General features: G+C 41.9%; 1 protein-coding gene across 1 annotated transcript; it reads right to left on the bottom strand.

Annotated features, from left to right (window-relative positions):
- Positions 1-8,839: 8,839 nt before the first annotated feature.
- Positions 8,840-14,958, bottom strand: LOC115078211. Its single transcript, XM_029580980.1, has 6 exons — positions 14,876-14,958; positions 13,299-13,631; positions 11,076-11,387; positions 10,221-10,343; positions 9,644-9,690; positions 8,840-9,295 (listed from the first exon to the last, which is right to left on the bottom strand). Exons 1-6 carry the CDS (start codon positions 14,910-14,912, stop codon positions 9,182-9,184), a joined length of 966 nt encoding a protein of 321 aa, XP_029436840.1. The 5' UTR covers positions 14,913-14,958; the 3' UTR covers positions 8,840-9,181.
- Positions 14,959-16,575: the final 1,617 nt, after the last annotated feature.

Here is a 16,575-nt window from a genome sequence, read left to right as displayed (position 1 = left end):
GAGTGAGTGAGATGAACATGTTGATAATACATTGAAATCTTCTACTCAGTGTGCAGCAGCAGCAGCCGCCAAGAAGCATTTAAAACAAATCTGAGAAAATTCTTTTTCACTCAATGCCCAATTAAGCTCTGGAATTCGTTGCCAGAAGATGTGGTTAAACAGTTAGTTTAGCTGGGTTTAAAAACAGTTTGGACAAGTTCCTGGAAGAGAAGTCCATAAATTGCTATTAGTCAAGCTGACCTAGGAAATAGCCACTGCTTGTTACCAGCATTAATAGCATGGCATCTGTTTAATGTTTGGGTACTTGTCAGATACTTTATCCTAGATTGGTCACTGTTGGAAACTTCATATGTTCTTAAAGCAAACAGAATGCTCAGAATTATTAGGAAAGAAATAGAGAATAAAACAGGGAGTATCATAATGCCTCTGTATCGCTCCATGGTGCAACCTCATCTTGAGTATTGTGTTCAGTTTATTTATTTATTTAGTCAATTTTATATACTGACATTCATACTGATTTCATGTCAGTTTACAATGATTAAAAAATTCAGCATTGTCGGTTTACAATGATTAAAAAAATTCAGCATTCATTAACATATAATCATCACTCTTACATTAAAATATAATAAAATGCCCTTAATCAGTAATTATAAAATAAAATACAAATAAAACTACATAGAACCTTAACTCTAATATTACTACTTATTCATAAAACTAAAATTAAATAACACTAATTAAAAGAAATAAAACTACCTTAAACTTATTTTAATCATAAAATATACATAGGATAAGTAAGTATTTATGTAAGGGGAAGCCATGTATAGGTATTAATTAGCTTGAATAAAAGCCTGCTCAAATAGCCACGTTTTTATCTGCTTCTTAAAGCTATTTATATTTGCTTCTGTTCGAATATCGAGGGGCAGCGAATTCCAAACTTTAGGTCCAGCCAGAGATAATGATCTTTCCCTAACTGAACTTAGATGGGTTAATTTTGGTGAAGGTATTGTTAATAAAGCTTGACCAAGTGATCTCAGGTTACGAGATGGAACGTGGATATGGAGTGAAGCGTTCAGCCATTCACTGTTATTACCATATATAGCTTTATGAATTAATGGAAAAGATAGTCAATAAACAACTATCTGAATATTGGAAAAGATAGTCAATAAACAACTATCTGAATATTTGGAAGAAAACAACATTCTTGTATCTTCCCAGTATGGCTTTCGGAAATCGTTAAGCACTGAATCTCTCCTTATCTCTCTTACCGATTCTATTCTATCTAATATGGACAAAAAACAACCACATCTTTTGATACTACTAGATCTCTCTGCAGCCTTTGACACTGTCAACCATTCATCTCTATTAAAATGTCTGGCAGATATAGGCATTAAAGGAACAGTCTTCAGCTGGTTCAAATCCTTCCTAGCAAATAGACAATTCAAAGTAAAGATTAACAACAAAGAATCACAACCGATCCCTTCCAACCGGGGGTCCCTCAGGGTTCCTCCCTTTCCCCTACCCTCTTCAACATTTACCTCTTACCTCTATGTCATCTACTTACTAAACTAAACCTAACTCACTATCTCTACGCGGATGACATCCAGATACTCATCCCAATCTCAGAATCCTTACAAAAAACCTTGGCTCACTGGAACAATTGTTTGCAACAGATCAATCATCTTCTCTCCAGCCTTTGCCTCATTCTTAACAACAACAAAACTGAGATCCTAATCATCAATCAAGACATCAACATCAAACTTCTAAACCCAGCTGACCTACTCAACTCATCCACTCCCATATTAAATCACTCACCACATGTTCGAGATCTAGGTATCATGCTAGACAATCAGCTCAATTTTAAAAAATTCATAAGCACAACCACCAAAGACTGTTTTTATAAGTTACAAGTCTTAAAAAAATTGAAGCCTCTTCTTTATTTCAACGATTTTCGGATGGTCCTACAAGCCATTATTCTATCAAAAGTCGACTATTGCAATTCGCTTCTCTTTGGCCTTCCATATTCATCCATCAAACCCCTCCAAATGCTACAGAACTCTGCAGCCAGAATCCTTACCAATACGAATAAAAGAGATCACATCACCCCCATTCTCAAGCTCCTCCACTGGCTGCCTATAAAGCAAAGGATCCTATATAAAGTACTCACCGTAATTCATAAATCCATTCACAATATCTCTCCTCTTCAATTATGTAACCAACTACGCCCTCACTCCTCCTCTAGACCCATCAGAGGAGCATATAAAGGCACACTCTATGTACCTTCAACAAAATCCTCGCATCATAAACGTGCCATATCTACAGCAGGCCCCATTCAATGGAATGCGCTCCCACCAGACATTCGGCTTGAGTTCTGCCACTCTTCATTCAAAAAAAAACTTAAAACCTGGCTCTTTAGCCAAGCTTTTCCAGGACCATGATCATCATTTTTTCCCCTCCAACCAGCAAGAACATATCTTCTTCACAAACCCCCATTTTCCATACCACTACCTACTTCGGTATCTAATCTCTTGCTGCAGGACACTTGAGACTTTCTCACTTATACGTTATAATTTTTATGCTCAATAAGACCTGTCAACTTAATTGTTTAAGTCTTTTTTTTTTTTTTTCTCCTTTATCTTTTGGTCATCAATGTTACAACGTTATTGTTAAATTTTGAACTTATGTACACTGTTCCAAGTTTCATAACCTTGTTCTATGTAATGCCTTTTGGCAATTTTCATGTTCTGTTTCAATGTAAACCGATGTGATCTTTATTTCATATAGGAACACCGGTATATAAAAATCTAAAAAATAAATAAATAAAATTTATATTGAATTCGAAACTGAACTGGTAACCAATGTAATTTCTGGTCACCGCATCTCAAAAAAGATATAGCAGAATTAGAAAAGGTACAGAGAAAGGCAACCAAAATGAGAACGGGATGGAACAATTCACCTATGAGGAAAGGCTAAAGAGGTTAGGACTCTTCAGCCTGGAGAAGAGATTGCTGAGGGGAGATATGAGAGAGGTTTATAAATTAGTAAGTGGAGTGAAACAAGTAAACATTAATTGGTTGTTTACTCTTTCAATGAGTACAAAGACTGTGAAAGAAACAATGAAGTTACTAGATGATACATTTAAAACTAATAAGAGAAAATATTTTGTATACAATGCATAGAAACATAGAAATGACGGCAGAAGAAGACCAAACGGCCCATCCAGTCTGCCCAGCAAGCTTCGCACTTTTTTTTTCTCATACTTATCTGTTACTCTTGGCTCTTAATAACCTTTTGGTTCTATTTCTCTTCCACCCCCACCATTAATGTAGAGAGCAGTGTTGGAACTGCATCTAAGTGAACTATCAAGCTTAATTAGTTAGGGGTAGTAACTGCCGCAATAAGCAAGCTACACCCATGCTTATTTGTGAGAGCTATGCTGGATATGCGTTAAGTATCAGACTTTCTCCCCTGCAGTTGAAGCAGAGAGCTATGCTGGAAATGCGTGAAGTATCAGTCTTTCTCCCCTGCCGTTGAAGCAGAGAGCTATGCTGGATATGCATTGAAAGTGAAGTATCAGTCTTATTTGGTTTGGGGTAGTAACCGCTGTAGCAAGCAAGCTACTCCCCGCTTTTTTGTCAATGCAAATCCTTTTTTCCACATTTCCTCTTGCCGTTGATAAGACAGGCTAAGAAAGAATTTGAAATTAAGTTGGCCGTCGAGGCAAAAACTCATAATAAAAACTTTTTAAAATATATCATAAGCAGGAAACCTGTGAGAGAGTTGGTTAGATAGTTAGATTGAGGGGTTAAAGGGGCTCTTAGGAAAGATAAGGCCATCTCGGAAAGACTAAATTAATTCTTTACTTCCATGTTTACTATTGAGGATGTTGGGGAGATACCAGTTCCAGAGATGGTTTTCAAGGGTGATGATTTGTATGAACTGAACCAAATCACAGTGATCCTGGAAGATGTAGTAGGCAAGATTGACAAACTAAAGAGTAGCAAATCACCTGGACTGGATGGTATGCACCCCAGGGTTCTCAAAGAACTCAGAATTGAAATTTCATATCTATTAATAAAACTCTGTAACCTATCATTAAAATTATCCATTGCACCTGAAGACTGGAGGGTGGCCATTGTGATCCCGATATTTAAAAAGGGCTTTAGGGATGATCTGGGAAACTATAGACCTCACGCAGAGCGCAGAGATCCGATTGGCTCATCCAGCCGTGCATCTGTGGCGTTCCCTGTGACGCCATGCTCGCAGGCACCCTATCAGATTTGCTGAGGCTTTTTTTTTTTTTTTTTGACCCACTGCCCTCCGTTTTTGGCTTTCCCGAAGTTTCTTGCGTGGCGATGAGATTCAGAGGAACCCGGTTTGTATCCGTGCCCGTACTTAAAAATAAAAGGATAGTTCCGGACCATTCAGCTACTGACTGATATCACTCGTTTTTCTTGGGAGGGAGCAGTGGTAACATGATTTATTTAATACATTTATATGCCACCTACCAGAAATAAACTATTGAAGTGGATGTATTTACCAAGTCTTTCTCTTTTTATGTGCAAGGTTCACATTCTGTTTTGCTTCCACGAGCATAACAACCCCCTCCCCCCCCCTTACACCCAAACCACCCTGATAGGAAAATAAGATGTGTACCGTGCGATGTATGAAATCGAAGGCCAGTCTCTGCCACTGAACCTGTGCACAGCCCCCCCCCCCCTCCTCCCTTCCGCGGTTTCCTAAAACCCACAAACACTGCTTCTAGCTGGCACCGCTCGTCCTGTAACAGACAATGTTTCCACCAACATCAGCAAGTGGGCGGCTTGGTCAAAGCGATATCACACCTAGGCCAATCGCCCGCCTAAACGGTTCCCTGGGCAGTTTGGGTGGGTGGGGGGGGGGGGGAAGGAGGGAGTGACGAAATGAAACTTGCCGTAAATGATGTGCTCGGTGCCCACACATCCTGCACCAATTTGAGAAATGCTTGTTAAATCAGATCGTAGTCTCTCTCTCTTTTATTTTGTTTTTTGCTTTCTTTGTTGGGGGAAAGGCTGCAGAAATATGTTAGGAAGAGGGCAGTCTACTATATCTACCATTATCTCAGTAACACTGAAAAAATTCTCCGTTACAACAGGGTGACACAGTAGATAACAACAGATAAGGACCAAATAGCCCACCCAGTCTGCTTAGATTTTCCCCTTGCATTGCTTTAACTAAGGATGTCTCCCAGCTGATGGCCGTAGGTGATTGAGCACCTGCAACATATCCAAGTCAGGGGCTGATGCAATAAAGTGCGCCCGGTCTAGTGCGCAGGTTTACATGCTGTTGGAAGTGTGTTTTGGACCCGCTGGACTAGCACCTAAGGTAATAAGATTAGCGCATCCAAAACGCACGCCCAAACAAACGCGTAGCCGATAGCACTCATCCCATGTAAATTCCATGTGGATGAGGCTATTAGTTGTTATTCCCCCAATGCAAAAAATCACCAGGCGGCCAACATGTACTTTTTAACGCAGCAAATTTAAATCCAACCCAGGAGCTGGCGTTAAGTCATTCCGCGAGTCACGGGCTGATGGAAAAAATCCAAAATACTCTTCTCTGTGGTTCCTCCTAATAGTATCGTTGCGATACTTAAATCTACTGCTTGCAGGGTTTAAGACTAAAGGCCTAATGTAATGGCTTGATAAAAAAAAGAAAATTCTGGACGCACAATACACGTGCACAGTAGACACGTTCCAGGCCAATTTGGGCCCTTGCTCTTGTGCATGTACCTTGAGTGTGTATACTGGGCGAAATCAACCTGAAGCGGGATAAAACGGACGCGCGTATCGGGCGCCTGTTGCAATTGTGGGCGCCCAATGCATTTGAGCGCTAGGGACACAGAATTCTTCCCTAGTGCGTCCTTTTTAGTGCAGCAAGACGGCTCATTTAAGAATTGCATCGGGCGCCCAGGAGACATGGCTGAGCACGCGTTAGGAAAGCGGGCGCTCAACACAAGCGCCTGTTTTAATGCGCGTCTTATTGCATCCGCCTTCTGTGTAGACTGAGCACACACATTCTGCTGCACCCAACGCCAACTCCCCCATGTCTTTTACTCAACCTCTCAAACCTGCTCTAACCACTGCCCTCCCCATCTGTCCCAGGCATGCTTACATGCAAAACACCAGTCACAGACAGTTTTATAGGAGAGAGTTACCATATTTATTTGGTTGCATTCAGCTTTGGGTGGCCCATTTTGGGTCGGGAAGGTGGTAGTTGAGAACTTATAAATAATATGATGGCCCTCAAATTAGCAGTCAAGGAATCCGTTTCCATCAACCCAAGAACTTCAGTGAACCGGGAACTTAGTGAAGAAGATGACGGTTTCTTCCCGCTGGCTAAAGCGACTTTTCTCCCTGCCATTAGTCATTTATTAATTAAATCAGAATGACCTCCATGAGGGAGAGAGAGTAGCAGAACAGCAGCAGCACTTATTTATGACACGCTTTTCCAACAAAAATAGCTCAGAATGAGTTACAACAAAGTCTTGGGCCGTTGTATATTGAAACCCCTAAAATGGACTGGATGCACTTACTAATGTGGAACCAAAAGCTTTGGACAACGGTGCAGGTGTACAAAATAAGAGTTCGATGCTCCTCTACATCCACACCATCTCCAGCAGCAATCTGGAGCTGGGCAGGCTCTCATTAGGGTCCTATGTTTCCAGATCTGTCCTATGACCTGCTGCCAGTCCTCAGTCCACAATTCCTTATCCCAAATCTTCACTACGGACTCCGGCTTTACGTTACTGGAAGATCTAATCGCCTTATGAATTTGGCTGTACTTCAGGCAGTGAAAGAAGACAAACAAAGGGAAATCTGAGAGGTAGGGAGATCGATATTCAAAAACCATTTTGACAAATAACTGAAAAGTTATCCATCTAAATGGCTAATCAGCGACATTAAAAGCTGTGTGATTTTAATATGCTGTATGCTTTTAATATCGCCGGTTAGCCATTAGATGGGGGCAGGCGGGAGTTGTTTCAGGGAGGCACGGAGTTATGCGGTTAACTCCGATATTCAGTTAACTGCTTAACTTATGCGGCTAACTCTGGTCACACCTTAGGACTGCCCTAAAGTTAGTTGCATAAATACATGCGGCCACCTTTAATATACCCTCTGGTTAGCTGGATATATTTATCTGGCTAACGAGCCAAGCTGCTCAGCCGCTGAAATTGGCCTGTTGACTTTTTAGTCTTGAAGTCATTGCAGACATAGAAGGTATATTTAACATTTTATGTTGTATTGTCAATGTTATATTGTGATCCACAATAAACATGATGTTTGAAGTTTGTGAAATATAAATTTTTTTTTTTAAATCAATAAATGTCTTCCAGAGCAATCTTGCACCACCTCACGGATATTTGAGGGGTTGATAGGAGTAATTGCACTGGAACCCCCACTTCTTCATTGTAAATCCTGCGTTTCCTGGCAGCAAACATCGACCCATAATGTTTCCTTTCCCCTCAAGCTCATCAGCCTCCCCAATAGCCCAGCTCCAATCTTTCCAATTCTGTCCAGTGCTGGCTGGAGGCAGGTTTATCCCACGCTGGGATAAAAGCCAAGCAGATTTGGAAATGTCATCCCGCCTTCTTCTTTGATCCTCTGCAGGATTTTCTGAGTCTTATTCTGGATCACCTGCATTCCCCCTCTCAATGTTCACACTATTTAATTCAGAACTTGGAAGAAAACAAAATTAGGTAAATCTGATAGCAGCGTAGTAAAGAGAAAAAGTGCACAGAACCCATTCTAACAGTGTTGGATCTGCCCTGCCAACTAATACAAAAGTTCTTCCATTTCAGACTTTTCCCACGATTCCACTTCAAAGAGAGAACCCAGATCTTCAGCAAATAAAGGACAACTAAAATATTTAGGGATCTTTGTTTTACATTTGTATTTTATTTTTCACAGGACTGTATCAAACTTTATTCATGTGTTTAAAAACATTTTAAATAAGTGCCTTCCTGATCCCAAAAGTGGCCACTCAAGGCGATGCAGAAATAAAACCTCAACACTAACAATACAAATAAATAAACCAAAATTAAAACACAAGAACGCACATGGGAGATATTAGGAGACAAATGACTAGTCGTTTTTCTGGGTAAACATAACTTTCGTTCTTGTCGTAATAAACACTAGTAAATTCCCAGGAAGAAAATTAAATAAAAACTGAAAAACAAAGGTCCTTAAATATATTTAATGACATGGAACGTGACCCATTTAATTCCTTTAAACACAATAAAATATCATCTGTGTATCGAGCAACTTTCTGTTCCATTGCATTCCCCAGAAGTATCATTTTAAAGCTTTTACTTTATTAGGTCCCTGCCCTCGATCGCTTCTTATGTTCCTGTTCTAATTAAGTTAGTGGGCAGAAAACGTTCACCCATTTAGGATTTTTCAGAGGCTATTTATATTTGTTCATAACTTTTTTAGCTTATTTATTGCTACTGATTATTGTTGCCTGCTGCTTAAATTTATGTTTTTCATTGTTTTATGCATGATATATTTGATGTTTTTGTGTTAGTATTTTAGTACTTTAGATGTTTCTTTTGTTCTGCTTGTAATAGCTAGTTAGCAGAGATATATTTATAGTTAGAACAGTATTAGTATTTTATCTGTTTCTACTGTAATTTATGATTTTTTGCTATAAACCAATTTGATTTGTTAAAATGATTTTGTGGTAAATCAAAAAATAAATTCGAGCTACCTGTGGAAAGTCAGCAGATGGCAAGCGCCAGTGACCCTCCCTGAAACCCAAAGAGACAGATGCGGGGTCTGGTAAAAAGATCACATGCACACAGTTCAGTACAGCTTTATATTAAACGTCAAACATTTGATTCCATTCCAGGCATTTCTGCCTTTAACTTACATGATGTTCTGAGGTATCAAGATCAACATTATTTTAACAGGAAATTGACGGGTAAAGCCAAACAGATAAAGCTTTACGTTCAAGTTTAGGACATAGCATAAACTTCTCCAAAATTAAAATTTCAGATCTGATAGAAAGGACCTAGGGAGGGTTGGAATGCCCATTACATACAAACGGATTGTTCCAGGAACCACAAAAACGTGTCTGAAACATGAAGGAACGAGGAGAGCCGTGACTCTCCTTTTTCAGCTGAGGCTCGGTTACCTAAGGATTTTCATTCCTCGCCACCTTTCGTCGCTGTGCGGCTTCTGCGTTGACCTTGCCCCCGAGTCCTGCCTTTAGGCTTTGGTGTGGCGGCAAAATCCAACTGCATATAGACGATCCCATCCTGGTTTCAAAAAGGAAATTCAGGAACAGTGAAATGCATCGCTCGAATCGTAAAGAAAAGGGCAGGGGTGATCTGCTAGCGCAGCATTTCAAAGGTTACAGGGCTGGCGCTTCCATCAGACAAACTAGGCAGTTGCCCAGATCGCCAAAGTTTTGGTGGCAGCAAAATCCCGCCAGAGGGGGGAGAGCCAGTAGTGCCGAAGAAGGCAAATACTCTCACTGGCCCTGTGAATATCTTGAGCAGTCTCCCCTAGTGCTGAGGCCTTTGCCATTTGGGAATCAAAGGGGACCGTCGTTAGCTCTGACTCAGATATTACCGTTGATAAATAAAGATGATGCAATTAGTTACCTGAACCTCACCCGAGGAAGGAGTCTGGGAACGCTTCCCTCCTGCTCCTGAAACACACAAACACTCTTCAATCAGATACGTTTTTGTTTCTTTTTATTCGGGGACACGGCAGGAGAAAGTCCTTACAGACTATGATGAGAGGCCTTCACGGGATGGGTGCATGAAGACTTCGGGAGTTGGCACCATATAAAATAGTAGAGGTAAGATGCTGAGACTGATTCTTCTTATTGATAATTGTTACTGGTACTCGTATAATTTCTATCCAACATACAAATGGAAATGCTCTTAACGTCATGCTCAGTTTTTAAATGTCTGCATGATTTCTATCTGATAGTCCTATTAAAATGCGCTTTATCTATACAGCTAAAGGCAGAAGGAAACTGAATTAAATGTGGTAGGATTTGGGTTTTATGAGAAACGGTACCTGGGGAACAGTGCAGGACATCACAAGCCCCCAGGCAGATGCAGAGCCCCCATGAAACTGAACCCATGTCTGTAAATCATTAAATATCGCTTTACAATTATTATTTTTTTAATGATAAACTTGCGGGTGACCTTTTAGAGCAGCTTAAGATACCTGGATCAGAGCGCAGATGGAGCTGGCAAACACTCAGAGACAGCACCAGCAGCAAGAGGACAGAGACAGCCACCACAGGCACCAAGTAAGACCAACATTCACCGGCAAAGTCCGCGGAGACACCTGAGAACCAAAGGAGTGGGAACGAAGAGTCTAAATAAGTCCCGAGGTTCTCAGAAAACTTTTACTAAAGGAGACTGCATCCCAAAGGATTGTATTCCACATCCCCATACAGCTTCCCATCTCAAAACTATAATCCTATCCACACAGTATAACGCAAAAGAAATGGATCAATAGTGAGAGGAAAGACAAATACATAAAAGAGAAAGGAAATAATCCCATTGACACGGCAGATAGTACAAAAATTAAAAAATTCCAAAATTATAAGCTCTCTATGTTCTTTTATGTTTTAACTTCCCGGGTAGGTTTCTGGATTGCTGTCACCTCCGCTGCCACCCCCTTTCAGTGGCTCATAAGCGGCACTCCCTTCCAATAGCAAGCAATGGTGATATCTGCATAGGTTCCTGCGTTAGAAACTCTCCTGAACTACTTTCCTTGACTTTATTTTAATAATACTATGGAGTTACCTAGTTAGACCAGAGGTCCACCATCAGCTCCAGCCTTCTCCTGACTGCTTAACAGCTCCCTGCATGTGGTAATCTACTTTCACTCTACAGGTAAGATTTCCACCAGTTACACTGGTGCTGGAAATCTATGTCAGAGCCTACAAAGGATTCAGTCTGCATTAAAAAATAATGTATTTTAGTAACCAGGAATCATAGTACCCCATGCCTGCTTATAAGTAGAGGCTCTTCCTTTCTCTGTTACCCCAGAGTCAGATATTAAATCACTCACCTCTGGCATTCCAGTACCTTGCCTGTCTCTGGATGCCGCTGTGGGAAGAGTTGAACCGGACTTGGCAGGTGACGGCTTGTCCCTGGTGCCAGTGGTCCCTGGGGATACTGACATGAGTAGTGAGGGTTAAAGAGCCATCGTTTTCTTTCTCAGAGCTTGTCTTCCTGTGCTCCAGGGTGCCAGAGACGTTCCAGGACACGGCCACCAGCCCGGACACTGCCTGGATAATGCAGGCCAGATGTGCAGAGCCCCTGGAGAGTGCCTCACGGTGAGGGGATGTTAGGATCACTGAGCTCCTAGCTGTGTAACTGTCTAAGCAGAAAGAAGCACGCAAGAGAGTTTTACTGGTTGTGTCATGTCAAAGATGCTGACTGAACCCCAGCCCTCCTACTGCCTGTTGCACATGTATTAATAATAATAATAATAATAATACAGACACAGCATGTTAATGAATGGTTTCATATTATTGTTTCCAGTGGCAGAGTAACATCTCTTTCCTAGAAAGTGTTCTGATGGAATGTATTCTGTTGTTACATTTCCATCCCCTCATTCTCAGGCAGGCAGTGCTCCATGGGCAGGAGGATTCGCACTACATGATATGGCAGCAAATCTCAGCCATGGTGGGCCAGATTCAGAAGTGGGTCTGGGAAACCTCGTAAGTGGATCACCGGATGGATTGTTCTGAAAATCAGAAATAAAAAGCAAAAGGCAGCACTTTCTGTGCTGGTGTGACTGTTTCTTTCTAAAGAGGAGGAAAGCGTCTTGTACATATTAGGCTCTAAAAGGGAAGAAATTCTTATAGGAAATGCAGCCACAAGGCAAGGAATCAGCCAGTGACTGATCCCTGGCAGGAGGGACTGTGATAACAGATGTGGTGCATCTGTCCCTAGCCCAATATCCGCAGGTCCTGGTTTTACTGCGGGGGAAGGTTCTTCAAACTGGCCCAAACTCTGCAGTCTGGCAGCGACTGCTCAGGACCTTTACCTTCCAGGAACGTGTTTCCTTGTGGCCATGGGTTTTCCTTCTATGCCACCTTCAAATCCTCATCCCTATAGAAGATTCCATATACAAAGCCATATCATTCTGGAATAAATGTCTGTCAGCTATCAACAATCTACTCACCAGCCTCAACTTGGTTCTAAATAAAAACAAAACTGAAATCCTCATTATAACTCCGGAAAACTATACCCCTTCCTCACATTCTAACACTAATCAACATCCGGTCACCACAGGGCTCTCCACCACACAACAAGTTAGAGATCTGGGAGTCATCATAGACAACAGACTCAGTCTCAACAAATTCGTCAACAACACAACAAAAGAATGTTTCTTTAAACTTCAAACATTAAAGAAACTCAAACCTCTCCTCCTATACAGAGACTTCCGCATGGTTTTACAAGCCATCATACTCCCAAAGCTGGATTATTGTAACTCTCTCCTCCTAGGCCTTCCAGCATGCACCATCAAACCACTTCAGATGGTCCTGAACGCCTCTGCAAGAATTCTATCAAATGCCAAAAAGAGAGATCATATCACCCCAATTCTCCACCATCTCCACTGGCTTCCAATTAAATACAGGATCCAGTTCAAGTCTTTAATGATGATACATAAGGCCTTACACAACATCGCACCTCTCATCCTAACATTCCAAATTCAATTACACACATCTGTGAAACCAACCAGAAGCGCCTATCAGAACAGACTAATCACACAACCTGTGAAATCCGTTCTGAGGAAACGTGCATTATCCACAGCGGGCCCTTCACTTTGGAACTCGCTCCCTCCAGACCTTCGTTTAGAACCATGCCACTCTACATTTAAAGGGAAACTTAAGACTTGGCTTTTCAAACAAGCTTTCCCCTAGAGCCAAGAACACGAAGAAAAGTCTTTTCAAGCCCACAACGAGTTATTCAGATCTATTTTTTTCTTCCTTTGTTAATCAGAAATTTACACATGCTGACTTCAATGTAAAACTTATTACTTTGTTTTTGTTCAATGTAAAACTTCTTTTATTCTGTTCTATGTAAACCGCTATTTGTAGCGATAGTTACTGTTCTTTGTGAACCGGGGTGATATGTATATTATACAGGAACCTCCGGTATATAAATTAATTTAAATAAATAAATAAATACATAGAGGTTTTTCTCCTTCGTTACATGACTCATTACTTATCAAAGGAAGACAAGTTAGTGGTGCCTGTGCAGCTTGAGAGCTTTTCCTTACCTCCAACAATCAGTGTGGTTCCATTAACGAAGATTGGAAATCTGGAGGCATGAGTATCTACACAATAATACACCCCCGACTCATTCCTCTGTGCATTCTGGATTGTGAGGGTTGTGCTGTGTGTTTTGCTATTGCAAGCAAATTTACTGATGTTCTGATCGTCCGCGCAGCTCTTGATAGACACAGGAGCCTCATCTGCTCTCCTCCTGAACCAAATGATGCTGCTCCCACTCTCCAGATTTTCATGGGAAAAACAGGAGATGCTTGCTGTGCCGCTGACTTCGGAGAAGAGGAACCTTTGGGTCTGGTACAGGAACAGCTGCACACCCACCACTGCAGGAACAAGACATGGAGCATGGCATTATAATCATCTACCATGTGCTTCCATCCTTGAGGAATCCCGGCAGGATACTGCTCAAATGAGTAATAAAGGCGATTAAATCTAAAACTCGGTATTATTGTCTTCATTTTTAAGGTGCAAAGCAGATGTACGGCAGCGCTGACCGGAACAGATTTAGAATTTTGCCTCCCCTAGGCACGTTTGGTGCTTGTACCCCGCCCCCCAACCTCCTGTAAGGGTCTGTTACAGGGTAGCAGAGGGCTGTTCTCTGCTGACTTGGATTCAGCAGAGCTGGAAGGAAGCAAAACTTAGCCAGCCCGATGCCCCTAGACGTCTGCCGCCCTAGGCACTGGTGAAATGGTTTGCCTGTTGACAAATCCAGTGCTGGCGCTGTCCAGAGACACAATGAGATGCAGTCCCTGCCCCTTGGTGTTTACAAGAAAGACAGACAAGATGCACTGACAAAGAAAACAAGCAGAAGGCTTTGAGTTCAAAGACAGGGAAGTCATGGTTAAGTAGAACAAAACAAAGTGGGTATAGGTGGGATTGATGGAAGAAGCCAGTCATCCAGTGGGATTTGAGCAATACTGTCCTTGCCACCTAGACTCAGTTCTGTCTCTGCAATTCTATATAATCCACTTAGAAACCATACAATGGGGGGGAAAATACTGTTCCGTCAGCAAGTTAAAAAAAAACGATTGCCAACTGACACCCAGCAATGACAAGAAGTATGCAGTCTCCTTATCTGAAAGGTCAAGATGATTTCTTTGGAAGCAGAAAGGTTTCAGATGACAGCCCAGCCACCAGCGAGTCTCTTAAACCCGGTTTTTACTGCAATCTGCACAGGTCTCATGAATAGAGAACTGAGCAGGAAGCAGCATGGAGGCATCGAAGGCTGCAGAACTAGCCCGCTTTAACAGAAAGTTTAAAACTTCAGTGCAGAAAACAAGGGAGCGGCCCTGCTTCCTTTCCTAAAATAACCAGTAAATGTGCAGACTGCTCAGCTTTCCAGGATGAACCTATAGACTAGAGACTGCCCATGTTAACTGAATCAGGCAATATTTATATAATTATCATACAAAGTATCAGCGTTATAGGCATGTATACAACAAACTGCGCAGAAGGGACCTCTTGCAGTCTCCCAAGCTTATGTAGAGCAAAAGGAATCACAGCCTGCAGAGAATCCCGTCCCCGCTCTACATTCAAGGGTTAGTAAGTTATACATCTAGATTTGTACCTTTAGAAAAGAGGCAGGAACTCCTGAGGAAGGACATGCTTATGCCTGAGCCGAGAGAGCTCCCACAGCAAACTGAGCTGCAGCATTGATGCTGTCAAGACTGTGTGAAGGTCCAGGGCAGTGACCGAGTGACAGCGGCATACAGTCCCATCATACCCAATCAGAGTGTTGTTTGGTTCCATCACACCCAGCGACAGCAGTATACAATCCCATCACACCCAATCAGAGCACTGTTCGGTCCCATCACACCCAGGCGGAGTGCTGTGCGGCCCTTTCACCGCACATCCATATTGAATAAAGGATGCATATCATACCTGCATTGAGCAAAATGACATGGATGTTAAATAGCTCACATATTCTGTGATCCTTCTTCTCCCCCATACCACCCTCCTGCTGAGCAAGCCTGATCAAAAGGGATAGAGACAGGATGCAGGCAGCCAGAGAAGGGCTTCTAAAATGTGGGGGGGATCAGTATCAGAAAACCTATGAGGAGAGGCTGAAGGATATGAATATGTATACCCTGGAGGAGAGGAGGTGTAGGGGAGATATAATACAGATCTTCAGATACCTAAAAGGTTTTAATGATGTGCAAACGTCAAACCTTTTCCGTTGGAAAGAAATCACTAGAACTAGGGATCATGAAATGAAACTGCAAGGCGGACGCCTCAGAACCAACGTTAGAAACTATTTCTTTATGGAGAGGGTGGTGGATGCCTGGAATGCCCTTCTGGAGGAGGTGGTGAAAACCAAAACAGTGAAGAAATTCAAAAGGGCATGGGATAAATACTGTGGATCCTTAAAGGCTAAAGGATGGAACTGAAGAAAAGAGTGCATGGAGTAACTTGATGGTGTGCAGTTACTACCCTTAACCAATAAACCTTGATACTGTTGATGCAACTCCATCATTGCTCTCTGCTTCAACGGCAGGGGGAAAAGGGGAACGGCAGGGGAAAAGGGGAATAGGATCTATATACAGACAACAGCCAACAAGGACTGAATCACATAGTCTGGGTAAACAAATAAGCATGGGTATAGCTTGCTTATTGCAGTGGTTACTACCCCTAACTAATTAAGCTAGATATTTCACTTAGATGCAGCTCCAACACTGCTCTTTGCATTAATGATGGGGGTGGAAGGGAAATAGAACCAAAGGGTTACTAAGAGCCAAGAGTAACAGTTAAGTATGAGAAAAAAAAAAAAGTGTGAAGCTTGCTGGGCAGACTGGATGGGCCGTTTGGTCTTCTTCCTCCGTCATTTCTATGTTTCTATGATTCAAATGGCAACCAACGAGGGCCCTGACTTTTATGATCTGGGAAACAGATAAGTATGGGCTAACCTACATGGCACAGCAGATACTACCATAAGCTTATTTGGCAGACTGGATGGACCATTTGGTCCTTTTCTGCCATCATTTCTCTGTCTCTATGTTTGTCAACTCTCCCCACTGGGAAGACCTGGTGCTGTGAGCTAGAGAACTTAATGGCAAACATCTGTAGTATCCTACCAATAAAATCAGTTATATGGTCAGCTGTAGGTTGTCAAAGTCTGGGAAAAAATACCTAAAGTATCTGAATGTAATCCACTTTGAAGCGCTGAAAAAAGTGCGAAAAGCGGAATATAAATATAAATAATAAAACAGATAAGATACCCATCTCCACTACTTTATCCTCATTTGGAACTCCCAAGAAACATAGGCTGTG

The sequence above is a fragment of the Rhinatrema bivittatum genome, chromosome 16, assembly GCF_901001135.1.
Source record: "Rhinatrema bivittatum chromosome 16, aRhiBiv1.1, whole genome shotgun sequence".
NCBI classification, from domain to species: domain Eukaryota; kingdom Metazoa; phylum Chordata; class Amphibia; order Gymnophiona; family Rhinatrematidae; genus Rhinatrema; species Rhinatrema bivittatum.
The sequence above is the reverse complement of the archived record's forward strand: the minus strand, read 5'-3'. Positions and strand labels throughout refer to the sequence as shown.